Source organism: Lygodium microphyllum, chromosome 14, assembly GCF_053477565.2.
Source record: "Lygodium microphyllum isolate KBCC chromosome 14, Lygodium_microphyllum_v1.1.10, whole genome shotgun sequence".
NCBI lineage: Eukaryota > Viridiplantae > Streptophyta > Polypodiopsida > Schizaeales > Lygodiaceae > Lygodium > Lygodium microphyllum.
In genome coordinates this window covers 20730827-20755498 of record NC_141148.1, presented here as the reverse complement: position 1 = coordinate 20755498, position 24672 = coordinate 20730827, and the positions used below count along the sequence as shown (strand labels likewise).

General features: G+C 40.3%; 1 protein-coding gene across 9 annotated transcripts in view; it reads left to right on the top strand.

Annotated features, from left to right (window-relative positions):
• Window positions 1-24672, top strand: part of LOC148025401 (E3 UFM1-protein ligase-like protein) — a 163358-nt gene that overhangs the window by 122858 nt on the left and 15828 nt on the right. For all 9 annotated transcript variants that reach the window (XR_015693085.1, XR_015693083.1, XR_015693082.1 and 6 more), the window contains exons 10-16: window positions 17872-18026; window positions 18125-18190; window positions 18276-18344; window positions 19175-19264; window positions 19343-19408; window positions 19583-19629; window positions 19706-19769. Coding sequence is in view for 4 of the 9 variants with exons in the window: in XM_087692513.1 (XP_087548639.1) it covers window positions 17872-18026; window positions 18125-18190; window positions 18276-18344; window positions 19175-19264; window positions 19343-19408; window positions 19583-19629; window positions 19706-19769 (557 nt within the window). In the remaining 5 variants the exon portion in view is untranslated. The remainder of the gene's footprint in view (window positions 1-17871; window positions 18027-18124; window positions 18191-18275; window positions 18345-19174; window positions 19265-19342; window positions 19409-19582; window positions 19630-19705; window positions 19770-24672) is intronic.

Sequence of the window (24672 nt, the reverse complement as noted above, 5' to 3'; positions counted from 1 at the left end):
AGAGAGGGAGAATTAAGGGAGAGAGAGAAATAGGGAGTGATAGAGAGATAGAGGACCTAAGAGAAAAGGGACAAAGGGTATAGGGAGAAGTGAGGAGAATAAAGGAAAGGGAGAGAAAGAGAGGCTAATGAAAGTTAGAAACACTTTCAAGTTCAAAGGGCTTAGAACGTCAAATGTGGATGGGTAGTGACCAATTCATGGGTAGGGACAAGATGATTGTTAGTTTCCACAATTATTGGAAGGTATGCCACTTGTTAGGAAGAGAGAGAACCTACCATGCAAGCCTGTTTGGGACTGATTGGGGCTCGCTGAGGCTGAGGAGGATCCATATTGGAGCTGGCTACTGCTGCATAGGCTGTTTCCAGCCAGGAAGAAGCTGCTAAGATGAGGCACTAGCCATTGTGGGACCTCCAGACTGCAGGTGACAGCATCTTGCAGCTGTTGAGGTATAGGCAACTGCATTTCCAGCCGTTGAAGCAACATGCGACAGCATTTACTGCTGTCCAAAATCAGGTGACAGCAGATTTGGGGCAACTCTAGTGACAAACTGTTGATCATTCTCTCTCTACAGCATATCTTTGTTGGACCAAGAGGGGCACAGCTGAGAGAGATGGAGGTCAAGCTTGAGTGAGCGTGAGAGTGTGATGGCTGGAGAGAGTGTAAGCAGAGTCAAAGGTACGAGTCGATTCGAGTGTACCAACAATGTGTCGGTACACAAAGAATAAAATGTATTTATACTTAGGGCACGTAAAGGGTGCGCTCACATGTACAATGTGCATGTACTATACACGGAGTTTACGGGGCCTTTATATTCTAACAACCTCCCACTTAAAGGTCCAATATGAACCTCTAGCTAACCAACTCCCACTAGTCGAATGCAATGTTCATGCTGAGCTTTGCTTAGACTTATAGTGAGAACATCTACAAGGTTATCTTGTGTTTTAATCTTGGCCAATGTGATTTGACCATCTTCCAGAATCTGTCTGATGAAGTGATATCGCACATCTATATGCTTTGTGCGTGAATGATACATGGCATTCTTAGCCAGATACACAGCACTGCCTATCACATCCCAAACTGCAGTACTCATAGACATGCCAAGATCATCTGCAAGTCTACTCAACCATATAGCTTCCTTAGAAGCTTCAGTAGCTGATATGCATTCAGCTTCAGTGGTACTCAATGCAACAATGTTCTGCAACCTGGAACACCAAGAAACAGCCCCGCCAGCAACTGTAAAGACATACCTGCTGCTGAACCTATGAGTGTCCAAGTTAGCTGCCATGTCTACATCACAATAACCCCGCAAACTAAGTGCACCCTACCCATAGCAAATACTTTTTCTTTGTGTACCCTTAAGGTACCAAAGAATACACTTGACAGCCTCCCAATGTCCTTTGCCAAGATTTGACATAAACCTACTAACAACTCCCACTGTATGAGCAATGTCTGGACGAGTAGCAACCATAGCATACATAAGTGAGCCACAAGTTGATGCATAAGGAACTCCCTTCATAGCATTTGCTTTCACGTCATCTTTCGGGCTGCTGGCTTTGCTAAGCTTGAGATAAGGAGGTAAGGGTACCCCAAAAGGCTTAGCTTCAGCCATGTTAAGTCTGTCCGGTACCTTTCCAATGTACTTTTCTTGAGATAAAAATAGCAATTTCTGCATTCTATCTCTATGAATCCTCATGCCCAAAATATGCTCTGCATTTCCCAAATCTTTCATGGAGAAAGCTAATTTGAGTTGATTTTTGAGAGCATCCAAGCTAGTCTTTCTTTTCCCAGCTAGTAATATATCATCCACATACAAAACAAGTATGATGGGGTCATAGTTACTTGGAGTTTCGGAAACGGCGAAACAGAAACGGTGGGGAAACGGTAGAAATGGAGTTTCGTATCTAGGAAGAAACAGGGATACAACGAAATATGTAACCCCGATTTAATATATAATATAGATAATAGATGACAATAAGCCACACTTGTCACTTGATTGAGAAATACTTGACATACATGATTAACATACAATTGATTATTGACATTGAAATGTGATACTATCATACTAGGTCGGAGGTCCTAAATCCTAACTTCTATAACCTGTTACCTATAGCCTGCACTAATTTCCAAAATCGAAAGATACATCAGGATTCATACAGTATACTTAAACTTTGAATTGGCAAGTGCCAAGCACACTCTAAAGATATTCATAGATCACACTTTAAAGATTAGATCATTACAATTTACATGTAACATGATAATAGATATACATGAATCACAAAAACATTTGGAGGCTGGATCATATTCATGAATCATGAAAAAAAGATACAAAAGCATAAAAGATAAGTTGATAACTAATGATCCATAAAACACCACGGTCCACTAAGTCCTCAGTCAATGACCATAAACATAAACGATAAGACACAGCAACATAAGAGAGCATCTGTCTAAACTCTGAAGAGTCAAGACTCAAGTCTCATCAGTGATCACCCTCCTCGGCATCTGCATCACTACCACTAGCACTGCCAAATGCACTGACAGAAACAATATCTGACTCAAAGTGGTCATCGGCACTACTAAATGAGGGCGAGGGTACATTTGCTGAAGTGCTGGCACCCCTGCTTGTCGACCTTGACCTTTGTGATGAAGCTCGTGTGTGGTGCGCTGGAGTTGACATCTCCTCATATAGCATGGTATAAATGTCTAGCTCCTCTCTGGGAATGTCTGGAATGTCCTCCATTTTCTCAATGTCAATCTTGTCAACATTCACCTGGCAAGGCTCAGGAGATGAAGATGTGTGCTCGAGGAGGTGAAGATTACAATGACAGTACACAAGTCTCTCAAGCTCTGCTGTAGTCAAACGGTTCCTCTTCTTTGTGTGGAAGAGGGCCCAAGTGCTCCAATTTATTTCACAAGGACCTAAGCTGCAGTCTTGTGAAAGAACTCGAATGGCAATAAGTCCTGTTATATCTTTCACCCACCCCATTTGAAGAAGGGATGTAAGGGGTTGTAATACCATGCAAGTCACAAAAAGACCTAATTCAACCGATGTGAACTCACCCCCATTATTAGTTCTCAAGCATTTCAACTTTCTACCTGTCTGAGTGGTCACAAATACATGAAAAGTTTTAAAAACAGCAAACACTTCACTTTGCTTTTTCAGCAAATACAGCCAAATCTTCTTGGAATAGTTATCAACAAAGGAGACCAAATATGCAGCACCACCCAACGATTTTACGGGCATACTATATACATCAGAATGCACTAAGTCCAAGACATTGGACTTACATGAGACACCAGAGTAAAAGGAATTTTTCTCTCTCTTGTTCCTTCTTGTAATACCTGCAATCATGTTTCTTGTGGCCCTTCCGACCACAGTGATAGCAAGTAATGTCACTCTTTTCCTTCCCTTTGCTCTTGCTCTTGTTTCTCTGCCCTGCATTTGCATTTTTCTTTTCAGCCCTGCCTCTTCCATTATAAGCTAAGTTGCTGCCTTCTCCACTAGACATATGTCTAATTTCTTCATTCAAGATAGAACCCCTCACCCCATCATATGAGAGATTGGGGTTATTGCTAAGTGAAACCACCAAGGTTTCCCACGAGTCCAGCAGTGTCATGATAAAAAAGATCGCCCTTAACTTATCATCAAAGTCCAAATTTGAATCATTGAGCTGATTTAGATTAACAGGTATGGTGATCTCATAAGTAGTTTTCAGCTTTTCCCATATTGCATAACCTGTATCTAAACCCTTAATGTCTATTAGAATGTCATTAGTGACACCCATCTTTATGTAAGTCATAGCCTTTTTATTCACTCTCGCCCAATCTGCATGAGACATTAGTGCGGGTTTATCTTCTTGCAAGGCATCCTCACAATCCTTCAGGAACAAAATGCCCTGCATACAGTCTTTCCAAAGAACAAAACCATGACCATCAAACCGTTTGATCTCCATCAAACTCTTGATGTCTGAACTGGAAGAAGTTGCAGCCATTTTATCGGAAACACAAGAGTAAATGCACTAATCTACAAAAGCACAAGTTGTACCAACAAAATGCACTCCTGTTTTTTCTCAACCAGAATAAATTTCTACTGTTTGTACATGAACCAGTCAAAGAACGGGCAAAAGATGCAGAAATTTACCAAATTCTGCGTAAATCCCCAAAATTTCAAGGCCAAAATCGCATTAATGTCAATCAATTTGACCCAGTTGAGTAAAGCTTGCCAATACATGAAAAGCCCCAAATGTCTGGGATCTAATGCCAGGAAATTTTACTCCAAAAGGCAAAATTTCGACAAAATTGAAAAAATCCACAATGTCTGCAATTTCTGACTCAGAATTTATTGTCAGGCCTAGATGAGATCAAATCTGGGAAAAGCCTCAAATTCTCTAGCCAAATTTGCACAGATTTTGAAATTGTGCTTCCATGCGTGAACTCTGTCAAGGAAGAGGATAAAGGGATTCAAGGAAAACCGAATTTCTGGTTTTAAAAAAACGGCAAAAAGGGGTCTGTTGACTTGTCAAGCGGGTCGCGTGGCACTACCCGCCTATTGCATGACGTTCGGCTGCAGGCGCGCTGACCTGTTGTGTGGTGCCCCAACTTGACACTGCCTGCTTGCTGTCGCCCAGTCGCCCTGTCGCTGGTCGTCACCCAACACGCTTCAGCCCGCGCTGTCCCTGCTGTCATGCCCAACACACTGCAGTCTACGCCTAACTGCCTTGTCGCCTGTCACACGACCACTATGCCTGGACCTGTTGCATCAGCTGCCCGACACACTGGTTGCCAAGAGCTCGAACTGTCTGAAGGTCGTGTTCGCCCTTTGCTCTGATACCAGTTGTTGGACCAAGAGGGGCACAGATTAGAGAGATGGAGGTGGAGCTTGAGTGAGCGTGAGAGTGTGACGGCTGGAGATAGTGTAAGCAGAGTGAAAGGTACGAGTCGATTCGAGTGTACCAACAATGTGTTGGTACACAATGTTGGTACACAAAGAATAAAATGTATTTATATTTAGGGCACGTTAAGGGTGCGTTCACATGTACAATGTGGGTGTACTATACACGAAGGTTACCAGGCCTTTATATCCCAACAATCTTCTCTCTCCTTGGATAAATTCTGAGCCATTATTAGCAGATCTGAAGTGGACAGCAATACATTTTCTGTCAAAAGCTCTAATTTTTACTGGATTTAGGGTTTCTTGGCCATCTTGGGAAGCGTGCCTGTAAAGTGAAGCCTGTTCATTGGAAGGAGCTGCTGGAATTCAAGGAATTACAACATCTGGAGGGAATTGTTCATCCATAGTTCTATTGGTCCATAGTTAGATTGCTCATCCATAGTTAGATTACAACAGATCTGAAGGGAATCGCTAATCCATCTTTAGATTGGCACATGCAAGTATTCTTGGCTCAATTTTTGCCCAAATTGCACCAAAATCAAGGGGCAAATTGAATCTTGATGCTGTTGGTTGTTTGTGACAGCCGGAAGTAATCAAATTTGTAGAGAGATCAGCTCGTGTCTCTGTGTACTACAAGTTTGAAGAAATACAAGCTAAATAAACACCACAAGGGGTGCTAGTTTTAGGGCCAATTGGGTGTGGATTATCTCTAATCTAATTGGTAAAGTCTTCATTTCAGATTTGTGAATGTATTCTTGCTGTAATTGCTGTTAATTGCCCTAGGGAGCTAGAGGAGACAGCTTCAAATGTGAGATGCATATGCAATGTGCAAGTTAGTGATTTCACAATGACAGGCCAATGACCCTACGATGTCAGTGGTGGCAATCAAAGACGAGTTGTAATAAGTTATATTAGTTAGGTACTAGGTGGTGCTTGGCGATAGATTTTGGCCTAGAATATTTTATTAGCTAGTAATTTTAGTTTTGACATTAGGAACTAGGCATTAATTAATTAATTAATGTTAGTTCAATGGCTAATAAATGGTCGAGTTTGCTTATTTTGGCAATGAAACTTTGAAATTTCTCTCTCCAACTTCCTCTCTATTCTCAACCAATCCTCAACTTTCCTCAAGAGATATCAGCCAAATTCAGTCCTACGAGAGCCCAATTGAGGAATTTTTACTACTAAATCTTAATTTACAATAGAAATTAGGATTTAATCACCACCTTGGAAAGAGTGCTTGAAAATTGGAGCCTAGTACTTGAAATTCAGCTGTTGAAATTTGGGGATTTCAGAGAATTTCAAGAGCCCTGTTAGGAACATTAAGTTTGGGGTAGAATTTGTCTTCCAAGGAGCAAATTGAAGGCCAATCCCCAAGCAAACCAAGGGGCCAATTGGTTTGAAGTTTGTTGTTTGCTATGGACAACAAGATGCATTGAAGATTGAAGGAGATCAGGTTGGATCTCAATGTACTTCAAGCTTTACCAATACAAGTTTAAAAATACCGCAAAGGGGCACTAGGTTTTTTAGGACCAACAAGGTGTCCATTGTCCAAGATTTAAGTGATAAATATGTATTTTTTGACTTGTGTATTTAACACTTGCTGTAATTAGTGCTTAATCGAATTATTTACCACTCTATCTAAGAAGGAAGGTTGGTTTCACATATTCATATGAGCAAGAGAAATGTGTTTTGAGGGAGATCTCTATCAAAGCCAAGGTAATGTTATAACATCTTCAACCCATAGTTGAGGGAAACATTGGAACAGTAACAAAAACGGGAACAAGGATGGAAACATGAACATGAATTTTCAAAGGGGGTTAAATGGGAATGAGAGCACCACATCATCAAGTGAAGGTGAGTGTCAAATGATATCCTAGATAATAAGGTTTAAAGACTTGTACTTTAAAAACTTAAAATTATCAATATGTTAAGAACTTACAGTTCTAAGTTGAAAGATGTTAATGAAGCTATAAGATGGTAGAAGTTAGAAGTTAGCGAGAGAGAGAGAGAGAGAGAGAGAGAGAGAGAGAGAGAGAGATTTGATTCTTTGTTGGTCATTATTGATGTTCATAAGTATTGGTCTTGATTGATAGACTATAGTTGGAACCAAATCGTGGTCATGATCCTTACTTTAGTTTGATGGTCGTAAGTATTGGTCTTGATTAGAATTTGATGGTCGTAAGTGTTGGTCTTGATTGATTGACTATAGTTGGAACCAAATCGTGGCCATGATCCTTATTTTAGTTGTTCACTTTAATGTACACACGTGGAACAATCACAATGTTTCTTTTATAAAAGGACATGATTGAAAGGGTGTATGCCTTTTTGCTTGTAAAGGTTGTGATTGATATGGCTCATCTAATATCACTTGATCAACACTCAAAATAGCACATTTGTGTCCTAAAAAAGAATATATTTTCTTAAAACCGCACAAACTGAAACCGGTCTATGACTCACATAAAGCGGTAGTTCCTTCAATTAACACCTGGTCTTTTCACACAAATAAAGACCTCACTCCCTCGCTCAACACCAGATTGGCCCCGAAGACCAGCGCCCCTCTCGGTATTTCTTTATCAATTAAAAGATGGAAAGTTACAAAAAATGAAATGTTCCAAAATACATAACCTGTAAACAGTTGGTTTTCACCTTTTCTGAGGAAATCCCAGCTGCATAAGGACAGTAGAGCATGACCAGAACAATATCCCTTTTAGGAAAACATTTTCTATGACCATAGCTCAATGATTCATGTGCAGAATTGCAGTCTGTAGAACTCTGTATTTACTGTTTTACTGTTCAGCATATCCAGAACAACCTCTCTTTTATGAAAGCATTTTCTGTGACCATAACTCAATGATTTATGTGCATAATTGCAGTTTGCAGAACTCTATATTTACTGTTCTTACTGTCTAGCATATCCAAAACAACATCCCTTTTAGAAAAACATTTTCTGTGACCATAACTCAATGATTCATATGCAGAATTGCAGTCTGTAGAACTTTGTGTTTACTGTTTTTACTATCCAAAATATCCAGAACAACATCCTTTCTACCCTAGCACCATTCCAGCAGTAAAACAATCCCACAAATAGCACTAAATCAGAGCTGAAAAACCTTGTTCCTGTGTTGCATGGTCATCACTTTTTTTAGTTCCTGCATTGGAGAAGCCAACAGCTACTCCTGAAATCTGGACAGTGAGGCTCTTGCCTCAACAGAAGTGCAAAGAAAACACATAACTGTACCTTCGAATCAGCCCATCATGCAGAGCATTTCCTCTGAGAATAGAGAGAGAGTTGAGCAAAGGGAGTAAGTTCTACCTCCGTACATAAGTTAGAGACAAAGAAGTACTCTCCATAGTTGATGTACTTGCAGCAATCTGCCCTCAGCTCCTCAAAACTTCACTCTCAGATCTGCCCCTCATGCCTATTACGTTTCTTTTAAAATGCTCTATCTCTCTCTCTTTTGGGAATTTGTGCCACATTACATACATTTAATAATTTTCTCGTTTAAACTTCCGGTCTAAAATTCTCCATGATTGGTGCAAATTTTGACGTCGGCACAGACCAGAGAATTAATCCTCATGCAAAAGCGAAGATAATGACGTGAACATATTCTGGGGTCCAAAAATAGTAACTCCCTAAATTTTAGGGATGGTGACCTTGCATTCCTCAAGTTGTTCCGAGCAACGTTTATCATTGCAACCACATCAAAAAGTGTAATGTGGCTCAATTACAGTGACTTTTATTCCGTGAGCATTCTCACATGTGCATCTTCTGTCTTGGCCAGGCTCATTGTCTTACACTATCTCCAATGGCCAAGCACACAATCCCAAACCACTGGCATTCTATTCTTCGATGCCCATTCAATATGGAACTAGTCCTAAGGCTCAGACAAACCATTAGTCCAATTTGTTCCAATGGCTGTCTCTTCTGGCCATGCAAAGATCCCGGCTTAATCCAAGAGAACTGTGGGGGTGAAAAGCAACAGCAACTAAAGAAAAGAAAAATAAAATATTTATATAGGTAAATAAGGAAAGCAATTGCAAAAAGTATCACCACCTAGGGACATACCCCTCCCTCTTGAAAGAAGCAAGCGACCTCAATTGTATGCCACACATGTTAACAGATGACACGGCGATGACAAGATTCTCCGTGTTATTAGTGCCATCTCATGTGCCACTTGCTAACAAATGACACGGGGCGATGGTAGGAGTTTCCCCACTGCCATTTGTGCCATTGCAAGTTCAAGTCTCACATAGGTGGAGGATCACATCCTGTATCCAAGTATGGTTACTAGGAGTCTTTCTAATATACATGTTTCTGGATGCAACACAGGGCGATAGCACGCATCCTCGAACTATTAGTGCCAGAACATGTATAATCATTCAACTGAAGTGTAACAAATACAACTTCAAAGCATTGAGATTTCATTCAATAATACACATGTTAATGCTAAGTGTAAACTATACATTGTGCATTATTCAATGAGATGCAGTATTGAACTGTACAATAGAGAATGCACATTGCTTCAAAAAGCATTCTAAGTCACTGTAGATTCTAGTAAGAAAGCTTCTCGGTAAAGTTGCAATAACTGAGGCAAATCTATCAATTCAGCCTCTTCCATCCATTTGGCATCCATTGGTGAATAGTTCTTGAACTTCACCAAAAATCTTCTTATAACTCTACCTTTTACTTTCCTATCCTTATGTGCCCGGATCTGCTCAGGAACTAGAATCTCATCTAATTCCTCTACTTCAGGCTGTTCCTCTTGAACCATATCTTCTGGCACTTCACCAATAAAAGACCTCAATAGGCTCACATGGAATGCATTATGAATTTTCCAATTCTTTGACAATTTCAGCATATATGCTACGTCATTGATCTTCTCTGAGACTTGAAAAGGGCCATAGTAACGCACACTCAGCTTTGAAAACAAACATTCCTTACCCTTCTGTTCTCTCAAATGTGCCTTTTCAAAACGCAATAAGACCCGATCATCCTTTTTGAACAAGAGTTCCCGACGATGACTATTACCAACTCTTTTTATTTAGCTTGTGACTTTTCTAAGGCATACTTGACCTTTTTATATGCTTCTTCCCAATCTTTTACATAACAATCTACTTCAAAAATGTTATCTTTTGTCTGCAAAATGGGAGGCAGTTTCTTTCCACCTTCCACAATCTCAAAAGGTGCTTTGCCAGTAGATGAGTGCACTGTATTATTGTATGCATACTCAACCAATGGCAAGTAGTGTTCCCAATAAGTCTTATGACCTAAAACATAAACACTTCAGTAGATCTAAAACAATCGAATTTACTTCTTTAGACAGTCCATCAATTTGTGAATGGAAAGAAGATGAAAATTTCAACGTAATGCCCATGTTTTCAAACAATACTTTCCAAAACAAGCTTGTCATTCTTAGATCCCTATCACTAACAATTGACCATGGCATTACATGGTACTTCAAGATATTATGCATAAATATATTTACCATGTGTTCTAACTTAACCTTTTTCCTTACAGGAATAAAATGTGCCTGTTTGTTGAATATGCAAATGATAGTCTAGATTCCATCATTCCCTAAAGAAGTTTTTGGAAGATAAAAAATGAAATCTGTAGCAATAATTTCCCATGGCCTTTCTGGAATGGACAGTGGTTGCAATAACCTTGGTGCCTTCTGTCTATCAAAATTGACCTTTTGGCATGCAAGGCAAGATTTGACATATGCATCAACATTAGATCTCAAGGCTGGCCAATAGAAGAAAGTCTCTACCGCTTTGATTGTAGCATCAATACCATGATGTCTTACATACGGTGAAGCATGACTTTCTAATAAAACTTTTGGCCTTAGTTGTTTTGTACACGTAGTCTTCCATGCATCATGATAAAGCCTTCTTTGAACACACAATGATCATGATGTTGACCATTGATAAACTCTGCATAGATTTCAGAGAAATCTTTGTCATCAGCATACTGCTCTTTCATATCATCCAATTCATGGTGATAAGAAATTGAAATAGTTGACACCTGTGGTTTGCGAGATAAAGCATCTGCAACTACATTCTTCTTGCCTTCCATATGCACTATCTGAAAATGAAACATAGATAGGAAATTTGCCCAATGCATGTGTTTCTCTGACAATTTAGCCTGTGTGAGAAAGCATCTAAGTGTTTGATGATCCGTTTGCACTACAAAATCAGCACCAAGAAAATAGTGCTTCCAACTAGAAAGTGCATGGATCACAGCCAATAACTCTTTCTCATAAATTTGATAAGTCCTTTCAACGACAGAAAGTACTCTACTCTCGTATGCTACTATTTCCACATGTATCAGACTACATTACGAATGGCTTAGACAGATCTGGCAAAATAAGCACTGGATCTGTAGTCATTTTTCCCTTCAAACATCTAAATGCTGATTTCTCTTTGTCAGTCCAATGCCATTTGACATCCTTCTTTTCAAGTGCATGTAAAGGAGAAGCAATCTCTGCAAAGTGTCTTACAAATCTTCTATAGTAAGAGCATAGGCTAAGGAAACTGGGGACATCATGAACGGTTTTGAAGTTTGGCCAAGAGACAAATGCTTCTATCTTTGCAGGATCCATCTTCACACCATCTTTAGAAATTATGTACCCAAGGAAGTGAATCTCTTTCAAAAAGAATTTACTCTTCTTGCCATTAATAAACAATCTGTTATGCTTGAGCTCATTAAAGATTGTAACTAAGTGTTTTCAATGCTCCTCTTCATTCTTTGAAAATATAATCATATCATCAAAGAATGTCCCAATGAAACTTCGATAAGGGCGGAAAATTCTATCCATCATCCTATTAAACGTAGCAGGAGCATTGGTCAATCCAAACGGCATGACCAAAAATTCATAGAGACCAAATGTCGTTCTAAAAGTAGTCTTATGGATATCCTTTGGTCCGATTTTGATCTGATGATACCCACTTTTCAAATCTATCCTGCTAAACATTCTTGCTCCCTGTAATCGATCAAGAATGTCATCTATCCTCGAAAATCGAAAACCTATTCTCGATCGTGTTAAACAATGCGGATCTAGAGCATGACACAAGCTATGGTGGATGAAAGATGGAGACCAAACTCATAATGACATGGACGAATAGAGACAAACCGTTACATAAGTGAATTAGGTTCCAAGATGGAAGCTTGGACTCATAAACACAATCTTGTGTAAGATCGACAATGACAAGACACTTAACTGAAAGTACAAAGCATCATGACATTGTATTCATTCCATATGAAAGTGATAGTCAAGTACAATGCTTTATAGAATTTGGGTTGTTCCACTCTCCTCACTGTGCATATGGGATTCAGGACGGCTCTTCCTAGAGCATACATCATTTGTATATTTTTCAATACCCCCCCTCAAATGATAAGTCTCTACACTTGCTGGCTTTTACCCCCCCCTAAAGATAACAGGGCCTGAGAGACTAGCTCTTAGGCAGCCTACTCAAGTTAAAGCTTGAGACTTTACATCTTTGGCAAGGGTTTTTACAAAGCAAATCCACTATGAGAATACATTCCTTAAAACAATCTATCAGAGAAGTTGATGATAGCGGAAGTATCTTCTTCTTCATTCATGAATTAACCTTGGTGGTGGTCATTCTTCATGCTGTGCTCTTTTCTTGTGAAAACATTCACTGGCAATATGGCCAATCTTGCCACAATAATGATATTGCATCCAACTTCTGTTGCTAGTATGGAATCCACGACCTCTTCCTTTGGGTCCAGTAGCTCCTTTGGTGTATATGAGATTTTTCCTTGAGCTATTCTCTTTTTCATCTTTGCTTTTAAATTTGCTTTCTCCATCAAGCAGTGAGTGCTCAATATCCTTGAGTGAGAGATTGGAAACATTACTTAGAGTGGACACAAGGTTCTCATATGGATCCTTGTTTACACTTGCAAGCAGTACGGCTATTGCTTCATCTTTATCAATATTCTTCTTAAGAGTTGCAAGCTGGGTTTTTAGACTCTTGAACTTGTTAATGTGTGTGGTCATAGAAACATTGTCTTTGATATCTAGTTTATAAAACTATATGAGTAATTTTACCTTTGAGTTCTTTGCTTGAGTACCAAACATTCTATCAAGTTCCTCCCAAGCGGTTCTAGCATTTCTAATACCAGAGATATGATGTAGCACATCATCACTTATTCCCCAGGCAATGATGCATAATGCCTTGTTATTTATCTTCTTCCATTCTTTGGTTTTGAGCTGGTCTTCTTCAATGAACCCGTCTTCATCATCTTCCTTCTTGCTATTTGCAACATCTTCAAACAGGTCCCACAAGTCCTTTCGCATCAGGTGATACATGGTCTTCTCCTTCCAAGCATGAAATCCTTCACCATTGAATTTAGCTATTTGCTCAAGCTCTGCCATGTTACTAAACTTCAATTAACCAGCAAAAGATTGTATTTTAATGTGTCAAGAGACACAAGAGAATCAGTGTCAAATTGACACTAGTTGAGTATTAATGGGTACTAGTCGGTACTTGATCTGCCTTTCTCTCACGAACTTCGTGGATGACTTCTAAGCTTTCTCGGGCACTTCCAGAACTGTAATGAACTTCACAGAGTATTGATTAGTGATTAAAATCATTGTTGATGACTTCAGTGAGAAGAAACTGTGAAAAATATCAAATTTTGAAGCTTCGGCTATGGCTTTCTGTGCCTTCAGTCAAGGAACAACTCTCTAGAAGAGAGCAAGTGAAGTTATGCTCTATAGATGGAGATCAAGAAGCTCAATGAGAGGTAGGTATAGACATAGTTGTCAGGTACGAGTAAGATATTAGTACGAAAAAAAAATTTAACTTCATCATTTTGAACTATAGATGATATAACAGATATTAAGAGTCTAAATAGCAATGCTATTGGAGTATATAAGATGAATACTTGAGGGTAACACGCTAAAACTTGTATTGCATATGCCGCGTGCGCAACATGCGCTACAACTTACAAGTACATACATAGGAGTGGATACATCATACATGAATGATCATACAAATAAGAGGCATGTATGCTTGAGAGAGAGAGAGAGAGATGAAATGGCATGAGATGCTTTATTAACGTCTACAAAAGGCCAAAATGACATGTGAGACCAACAATTACCAAACAAACCATCAAAGATTTTGGTAAAAGATTTATGAATTTTGTTATGGTTTTGTTTGGCATTGCTAAGGCTAAAGCAGCTACCGATGGTACATTCACTAATTCGAGTACTCTCAGAAGGTACATTAGGCCAAGCTATCCTCTGGCCTAGTTTTATTAGCAATGTGTACTAATGCTTTGGGTTGGGTGGTGCAAAATGAGCTGTGAACAAAGGTAAAATCAATAGGATTAAGCTACTTGATGATTCTCAAATGGTGCTGAATTTATTTATTGATGACACTAACATATTGTGAAAAATGATGGGACATCAATTAGAAACGTTTGGAACTGCTTGAATACCTTATGTATGGCCTTTGGCTCTAGGATAAATCATAACAAAACATGTATAAGGAGTCTAATCAAGCTTCCACCCCCTTTCTTGGTTGATCGATCAAGGCTACAAAATCACCACCACCACCACAACAACAACATCAACAACCCAAACGACCACCAATAACCCGAACAACCACCAACAACCACTATCCCAAAAAAAAAAAAAGTACTTGTTTTTTGTACGATTTCATACGAATTCGTACGGTGCGGTACGGTACGGTACGAACCAGTTCGTACTACGTACGAGTGTAACTATGGGTATAGATCTGGCTATGGCAGACATAGAATAGAGCGTGAGAAAATTGATAATGCGGAGCTTGTTCAAGAATAATCGTTCTATTGTAAGTATCCAAGATAGCAGCTTCCTGTGGCACCATGGAATACCCAACAGAACATCACAGCCCTCTAAAGGCATAATATGGAACTCCTTTGTGTCCACATAGCTCTGAATGTGCATATGGAGTTTGCCAAGAATGGGGGTGACAAGTTCTGGGCATAGCAAATCAGCCTATCCAACTAGTCCCATTTCCTCAGGACGTATACTCAGCTTAGTTGCCAATGCTGGTGAGATAAAGTTTGCACAAGCTCCAAGATCAAAGAAAATAAGCATTGTGGAATCTCTAATCTTTCCCCAAGCTCTACACAATTCTATAACATTATCAGTTGATTGATCTCCCACCATATCAGGCACTAAGCCAATGCTGGGCTTCTTTTAACTTGGCGCATCTTTATCCTTCGCATCTTTAGAAGATTGCTGTGGGCACTTAGAAGCAATATGCCTTTTTGTTCACATATAAAGCATTTCTTAGCCATCATTAAAGCCTTTCTTTCTTCAAATGATTTGCCAAAAAGCGGCCGCTTCTGTCCTTTGCCCTGTTTAAAAGAAGTTTGAGGTTGCTGCTGAAAACTTTTCTTCCAAAAAGACTTATTTGTAAAGCTAGTCTTTTTTGGAAATTACTTCTTCTTCTTGCCAAGATCCCGCTTAAACTAAGAATCCTTCTTTTTAGTGCCTTTACGCTGTGAGCTTTTCCTTCAAACAATGCATTTGCCACACTAGCATTTTCAATTAACTGTACCATATTTGTAACCCTAGTCTTAGTACAATAATCCCTGATGGCTTCGGGCAAACCGCAACAGTACTTTTCAATTTGTTCTGACAGGGGCACTATCTTGTAAGAACTTACGGGCAAAAGTGCTTCCCAAAATTTCTTATTGTACTCTTCTAAATCTGTACAATTTGTCGTGTCCAATTTATGCCATGCTGTCATGACATCTACTTCAAACATGTTAGTTAACCATGAGGCTGCAAACAACTGTTTGAAATGGACCCAAGTGGCAGGTGCATATCCTTGCATTAACAATATGTTCCACCATTGCAAAGCATTACCTTTCAAAAAAGTTGCAGCCTTCCGCACCTTAGAAGTCTCAGTAAAATTCCCTTCAATGTAAGCTGCATCAAACTGCTGTATAAATGTCAAAGCTTTTAGCTTATCTTGCATACCACTGAAGGTTTCAAACTTTAATGCCTGACCACCCTCTTTATAGTCTTTAGGCTTTGCACTTTTTGGTGTCAGGTTGTCATAGATAGGTGGCTGTAAAAAGGGGAGTCTCTTTGGCGCATTATCAATATTCATTTCACTTGTCTTAGCTGCCATATGCCCACTAGGCTGAAAAAAAACAGCCGCTGCATTTTGTACTCCAGGCACCAAATAAGGACTCTGCGAAGTTTGATAACCGGGCTGTAGACCAATATTAGCATAAAGTAGGTTCATTGCCTCAATAGGCATCATTCTTGGTGGCCCTCCAGGCAAGTATCCCTGATAACCTGTGGGTAATCCAGCCATTGCTTGAAAAACTGACCCACCACCAAAGTAACCAGGATAAGTAACAAATAGAGGAGGAATAGTCTGTTGTGCCACTTGTGCATAGCTGCCTTGACCATTCACTCCCTGATCTTGTGCTTGTGCTTCTTGTTGCACTAGACCTGTCCCCATGTTTGGTGTCTTTTCCACATGCTCACGCACATTAGAGGTTTGCCTTTTTGAGCGCTCCATGGTATGATATGATGACTCAACTTGAGAATCCTCATTATGTGACTTCAAAAAATTTTGCATCCAAGGATTCTTTACAAGTTGTTGGAAAGAGCCAACCATATTGAGGAGTTGTGCCATAAACAAGTCCTCTGTTCTTGCTCCTCATCCTATGGTTCAATGTCAGTTCTAGAAGGTGCTAACACTTGTGCACCAATACTCTCTCTTCGGTGTCTATGAGCAAAAGAATAACTCTCTTCTTCATGAGGAAGTTTTCCTTTGCAAAGCGGTAGTTCCTTCAATTAACACCTGGTCTTTTCACACACACACACACAAACAAAGACCTCACTCCCTCACTCAACACCAGATTTTGGCCCCGAAGACCAGTGCCCCTCTCGGTATTTCTTTATTAATTAAAAGATGGAAAGTTACAAAAAACGAAATATTCCAAAATACATAACGTGTGAATAGTTGGTTTTTATATTTTCTGAGTAAATCCCAGTTGCATGAGGACAATATAGCATGACCAAAACAACATCCCTTTTAGGAACGTATTTTCTGTGACCATAACTCAATGATTCATGTGCAGAATTGTAGTCTGCAGAACTTTGTATTTAGTGTTTTTACTATCCAACATATCCAGAACAACATCCCTTTTACCAAAGCATTTCTGTGATCATAACTCAATGATTCATGTGCAGAATTACGTTCTGCAAAACTGTGTATTTACTGTTCTTACTGTCTAGCATATCCAAAACAACATCCCTTTTAGGAAAACATTTTTTGTGACCATAACTCAATGATTAATGTGCAGAATTGCAGTTTGCAAAACTCTGTATTTACTGTTTTTACTGTCTAGCATATCCAGAACAACATCCCTTCTACTGTACTAACAAGGGGTCAAATGTGTCTTTCATTACTTGAAAGGCACTCAAACATTGGGCTATTTTATCCACATGACTCATCTACTAGCTTGCATGCATTACTAATGGTGATTAGGCACGATTTTTGGACGCACGAGTATCCACTAGTGGCAATTATTTCTTACTTGATGATGCATGTGTATCATGACACATCTAGGAACAACAATAGTGGCCACCTCAAGAATGAGAAAGGGTGGGGGGGCGGGGGGCATACTAGGAGAGAGTGTGAAGAGAGGGTTGAGAAAAGAGAAAGCAAGACAAGGTGTGGGTGAAAATAGGAGAGGGAGTCTTAAAAGGGGTTTAGGGAGGAAGAGGAAGAAGAGAGAAGAAGGGGGAGGAGAAGAGTTAATAAGGAGGAAGAAACTTGGTGAAGGAGGCAGTCATCTTGGTTCATTTTATTCAGGTGGATAATGATTTATTTAATCTTCTATAACAAAATTCTGTTGCAAGTTCCACAGTTTTTCAAATGGGCTTGGAATCATTTTCAAGTTTGTCAACAGTTAATGAGGGGGAAGATTGAAATTTTGACAGATGAAGAGGGTGTGGATTCCCTATCTAAAGCTATTGCTGCCTACTTGAAGCCTATGGTTGTCTCAGCATGGGAAGAAGTTAGACAAGCATCCTTTACAAAAGCAGCAGAAGAGAGACGACTTCGTGCTGAAAAGATCCAGAGTAAAGTTAATGAGGTGTGGTTCCGGGATTCACTGTTTTGTCATTCTTGTGCATGTCAAATTAAGTGGAGTCCTTTTTTATGATGGAAACTTACCCAGCTAACTCTGGACAGTTATATGCAAACTTACAACTGTTTACAAAGGCTCTTGATATTTTCGAAGATGATCAAACAACCTTGGTAATACTGGTTCAAAACTTGGATGAATATTTGTGTTTAATTTCTCCAATCACAAATTGACTTCAGTTACTTGAAAATTTTTCAGGTTTCACTTCACAGGCATCTGTTACGAACAACAGCAGCAGAGCTTGCTGATCTGGTCCTGCAAACGCAAGTATGGAATATGTCGAAGTCCAAGTTGTAATTTTTTGTTTGATTGGTTTGAATAGGTACATGAGCCCTTTGCCTGCTTTATTTTCAGTTTGTAACAAGCAGTGTTAGGTGTAAGTTGTGTGTTGGTTGCAAGTTCTTGTCCCAACATGCCAGCAGGTTTAGTTTATTCCTCAAGTGCTGAGAGTGTTTGTGTGCTTGCAATCTTTGAGATGACTTTCTGACATTTCTCTGAACAGCTAATCGTCTCTGAACCAAAATTCTGTCCATTCAAGCAGCAAAAATTAGTGTTTCCCCTCCTAATTGATGGGATCTAATGTCTCAAATCTTAAACATATACCTTTCAAATTGTCCCAATAGGCTCAAAAAGTGTGTTATAATGGTGCATGTAGCCATATTTGTAACTGTTTATCCTTGCCGGTGCATAGACATGTTGCATGCATAGATACATTCAAACTTACAAGGCATGAGTCAAACATGTGCATGTTTTCATGTCTGCATATGCATGCCTGGACATGGCACATGATTCTACATTCTCTGATGAACACGCCTGTATTCTTTCTCTGCTTATAAGTTATGTGGGTTTTTATATATTTGAGGTTTCCCATCATTGATACGAAGTATTAACAAAAACATGAATTTTATGAGGGGGTGTGTTTAAATATTGCATATTAGGAGGGCATATTGTGAATCTTGTGTCAAGGTAGGCATCCTTGGAAAATGAATGTTTGATAATCCAAAGTGAACTTTTACATCAATGATTTTTACTCTGGGAATTTGAGCTGCATTGTAAAATGGCGGTTGTTAATTTGCTAATCTGCAATGGTGTGGCAGGATCTTGAACAAAGGTCAGATAATGGAGAATTTTGTAGTGGATCAGAGTGTAATACAATGGCATTGAATAACTCCCAGAGACTTTCTTTGGTACTTATTGATTGAACTCCCAATCTTTTGACTGTACATGTGTGACTTCATTCTGAATGGATTCCTAAACATGTACAGGCTAAGGGACTAAACGGTTCTCTACCAAGAACAGCTTTAAAAATGGTGGAAGCGCTTGATGGCAAGGTAAGATTTCCGACTTAGTGAACTGCTGGGCATTCTGCAGAGTGATAATTGGCATAATTAGGCTTCTATTGTCTAGTCTATCTTCATGGTAACCTTTATATCCTGATTGAGGTCCCTTGTGTTATTTTCTTCTTTGCCCTTTTTTTGGTTCCTTTGGGGGAATGCTGGTAATAGATTATCAATGCATTCACTACGGCCTTTCAGGAGTTTACTGATGAGTGGTAAGAGTTTTCTGCATCTTTAGAAGCATGGAGATTGTCTTTTTTACCTGCTCTAATATTATGTTATTGCCTTCAGTGGTTTGCGAGTGAAGCAGCTGGACAAGAAGACAGAGAGGGCTCTCTTACTCTCTTATCGGAAGGTAAAACATGACTTTATCAGCCTCCTGCATAAATGTTTGCCCTTAGTGGAAGACTGAACTTTTATTTGGGTGACAAGCATAACCACTTGTCCTTATTTCTTGGGTGACAAGCATAACCATTAGTCCTCATTTCTTGGTTGGTGTGTGGTAATTTAATGCAATTCGACAAGCAGATGCAACATATGCCCTTCCTTTCTGCATGGAACACACTTCCACAAGTTTTGGCCCATTTTTCATCTACCCTTTGCACTTCTATATCTTTTTTTATGGATGGAGGGAAGGAGGGGGGGAATGGGTGGGAAGGTGGGCCCAGACAAGGCGGCCAGGGGATGCACACAGAGAATGACACGTGCTGGATTTGCTTTACTCTATCCTGTCTTAGACATTTACCTCTGATCTGTTGGGTGGACGAGGATCCTGGTTCCCAAGCTGGTCGTCATGAACTAGGCTGCTTAATGGGTCATGAGGATACAATGTTCTAACAGCTGATGCTGTTTGCTATGCTTGCTCTATGTTGTCTTTCATCTAGGCTAGGCATCTCTAATCTGGATAATTGTATGAACCTCTAATCTTGTCATGAACTGGATACTTGCTGTTGTATCTCTCCTGCACTGTATAATTTGCATTTGCGCTTCCCATGCAAGAGATTCTCCTTCCTCGTCCTCTCTGTCTGGGGTATATGTAATGGGGCTCAACTTTCCTAATGCCAATCCTCAATGCACGTAACATGTTTCTGCACATAGCTGGTCATCACATGAACTAGGCTGCTGAAGAAAATGAGTCATGAGGAGATAGTCTTTCATCAGATTTTTGTGTGCTGTGCTTTCTATGTCATTGTCTTTCAACTAGGCTAAACTTCTCTAATCTGGGTACTGGCCATTCAAATGATGGTGTGAACATCCTCATCCTCTATATGACTATGATTGTAAAAGGGTGCTTGGGCAAGTGAACAATTCTGCCACAAGGGCATTGTCCAAGTAGCACCATTGCATAGCATTTTGCATAAGCATGATGATTTGCATTGCCTCTGGCATAACCCCATGCATTATCATTCTGTTCTTGTAAACAGACATCTATGTGCATTTATTTCATAAGCTGGATACCTGCTTTTGTATCTCTGTTGCATTACATAATCTGCAGTTGTACTTACTGTGAGGGAGATTCTCCTCTTGCTCTGAGGTCTGCATAATGAGGTCTCAATTGCCCAGTGCCAATCCTCAATGCATGTGACATGCTTCAGCACATAAGGGGTCTCTTAATGAACTGTCCTGTGTAACTTGAAGGAGATGATTCCAGTCAGCTCTCTGGTTTGATGCTAAGTGTTAGAGGATCGAAATAATCTGTCTGACGTTCCAGCTGGGTTCTCTGTTTTAGTGCTGATTGTCAGAGGCTCAATCCAATTATATCTCATGTTGTGTTGTGAGATTCAATCTCAACAGACAGTTGACCTCGTCTTCTCAGGCAAGGTCCGGTGTGTATAGATCAGGGGGCAGAGCTCACCCTCTAAGCTAGCCACCACTCAATTCTCTATCATTCTTGACTTCAACCATGCTAAGCAAGAGTCTCCTCATGAGCATCACACCTTGCATCCTAAAATGTGAACAACCTCTACTTCAATGGGGCACAAGGTTCGAGGAAGCTGATTGTTCGAGAAGAGTTACAGCCTGCCCTTGTTGGATGTATCAACATTCTTCTTCCACAAGAGCAGAAGCTCTCCACCTCCTAGTCCAATATGGTTGGTAAGTAGATTTTGGGAGGTTCTCACACCTACTGGGAGTACTCTATCAACACCCATGGCAAGATTGGAGGAGCATGTACTCCATTAGCTTGAGCCCACTATCCTACGTGTGAGATCATCAGACAATTGTTATAGATAGAGCCTTATGGTTTAGGCTAAGCGTCAGGGGCTCATGCATTGAGATTCTCAATGTTCATGCACTCATGGAGGTTTGTGGACGCATTAGCTTCCTGCTAGAGATTATGGTTGGATTGCTAGAGGTGGGCTTTTGGTTGTTGTAGGTGACTTTTACAACGTGGAGATCCTAGAGGATTAGTAGGTTATAGAGGCATGGACTTCAAGGGCATAGCAAATAAAGGGAGCAAGAGGCTTGGGAGGCCTTCATCTTTGCATTAGAAGCTCGTACTGCTTGGACAGACCAGCCTTCTGCAGGCAAGATAGCTCTCTGGATTTCTCTTGGGGATACATACAACTAAATGGCATCCTCCTAGAGCAATCGGCAAGTTCTACATGGGCCCATGGGGGAGTGGAACTCCATACAAGGAGGGCAAGTGGGACAGCTGGCAAGGACCATCTTATTAGATCTTGCTAAAGTTCCTCTCTCCCTTGATGCTTTTGCTGGAGTCCTTGATCCTCGCTCTGTTAGATCCCATATTCAACCTACAAGCGTGAGGAGGTAAGGAGACAGTTTAGACCACTCGAGACTTGGGAGTAGGCATAAGATGGAGAGATTATAGAGGAATTAGCAGGGGCCTTGGGAGAGTCGAGCAGGATTTTTCAGGAGACAGCTCTCTAAGTTTGACAGCAATGCTGGGAGGAGGAGAGGGTCGTATGGGGGGGGATTTGGCAGCCATACATATATTGCTGCAGGAATCACCCAATGACCTTACCCTCTACACTTAGGAGTTGCAAGACACAAATGGCTCTTGGGAGCCTAGAGAACAAGAAGACAAAATTCTCTTTCTGCATCTCAGTTGCTTTCTAGGTGTGAAAAGGGGACACCATATGTACAGAGTTCTTCTTGATGCACCAGCCTAGCAACTTTGGGGATGAGATCGGCAGCTTATGTGATCAATATGGAAGGGTTTGATCATGTCCAGAGAAGGTAATGGGACTCGCCCATTGACTTCTATAGATAGCTTTTGTGGTTGGAGAAGGTCTGAGCTTGGATAAACCAATGAAGAAAACAGGTGTGGGATTGAAATCCATCCGAAGTGATAGATGAGATGGGACAGTCATTCCTTATCCCTTTCGCTGAGATGAGCTTTTTCACACTGTCCAGTCCCACAAGACAGGCAGAAATGCTTAGGAGAGGATGATATATCTAGGGATTTCTTCTTCGCATACTAAGAAGAGGTGAAGGACCTCTTGCCTAGCAGTCTATTAGCAAGCCTAGTCAATCTCCTTTCCAAAAGGGGGGACCGCCTATGATTGACCTAGTGGTGGCCAATCACCTTGGCAAAGATGATTGGCAGCTGACTCTACCCCATTCTCCCAAACATCATTCGTGATACACATACATGCTTCGTTTAGGATAGGAGCATTCTCAAAAACGTCTTCATCTTTTTTTAGGCTACAAAATGGGCCCAACATAATGGCTAGCAAGTGATAATGCTCCTCTTGAATTTCAAGAAGGCCTATATCAAGATTCATTGAAACTTCTTGGAGGGCACCATGTCATGGCTAGACTCCCCTCAACAACAAATCAATGGTATCTCTACTATCACAGGGACGTGAAATTTTGAGATGCTTTAATCTTGCTAGTAACATTTGATTAAGTTATTAATCAAATATGCAAGGTTGTTTAGCACATGTAATGCACATGGCAGTTATTTCATGGGAACGGGCCAAGGACCCCGAGGATGCAGTAGGTGTCAGAGGCAAAAGTTGTGTTAAGTTATGCCAACTGGGTTTTTGTGGTCAGTTGGTGCCAGGTTGGACCCTAGGACAATGGTTTGGCCATTAAGTGTCAGTGGTGACACTAGGGACTAGTCTAAGGGTCAACAAAGGTTGGGAACCACTCCAAGTTGCAAATGGCCTAGCCAATTTCATTACAAATGGGCATGTTTAATTTTGGGCAGGGTCAAAAGGGCTGAAATTAATTTTCAGAATTAATTAATTCTAAAAAATAATTTAATGGCTGAAAATGCATTAGAAAGGCTGCCACTTGGCAAAATTTTCCCATGCAACTAGGGAGAAGACTGTTGGAGGGTGGTGGAAGCTGAATTGCAGCCATTCTGAGCTTGGTGGAGGGAGAGGAGGTGATCAGATTTGGCTCTGAGAGGCGATGACGAGTGATCATACGCCGCAACTGGATAGGGGACAGCAGGTTTTCTCTTCCGTCTCAAGAGAGACAGCGGTAAAAGAGGAGGGCTCGCCAGCTGAGCCATTGTTTTACCCCTCTTTTAAAGCTGTTGGTGCCATTAGATTTGTCATCAGAGCTACGAATCAAAAGATACATTTCAGCTGATTTTCTCTCTCTCTACAACATTCTCTCATCTCCTCCAGTCTATGCTCAAGCATTCTCAGTCATTGGTAGGACAGTACAGCCAAATTTGGTGGACAACAGAGAGTTTACTGCTGTAAACCCTAAATTACAGCAGTAATTAGGGTTTAGCAACCACCTTGGGACCCGTGCCATCAATCAAAGGCATTGTACACTGAAATCAGCACCGGAAATTCGTGGAATTGTGAGGATTTCAGATGCTAGCCCATCTATTGTGAATTTGGGGTAGCATTTGACTAGTTGGGGTTCCATTAGAGCAAGTCTTGGGTGAAAATCAAGGGGCAATTTGCTTGAATGCTTTTTTGATTATTAGAACAGCAAGGGGCTTTTGAATCAGCCAAGGAGATCGTGAAATCTCAGCTTGTAATTTATCCATTAGCAATTGAAATTAAAGAAATACCGAAAGGGGCGCCAGTTTTGGGGCCAACAGGGTGTCCACTATCCAAGTTTATGAAGGTAAAGTGAGCATTTCAGTTTATGTTCATTTGTTGATTGTTGTAATTAAGCACTTAATCAGGTTAAACCACCCTATCTGAGAAGGAAGATTGGTTTCATCTACCATAGTCACAAGTGACACAAAATGTGACAGTGACAAGGAACAAGAGGAATTGTTGTCACTTGTGACTATATATCACATGGATTTGGAATCCACAGACTCT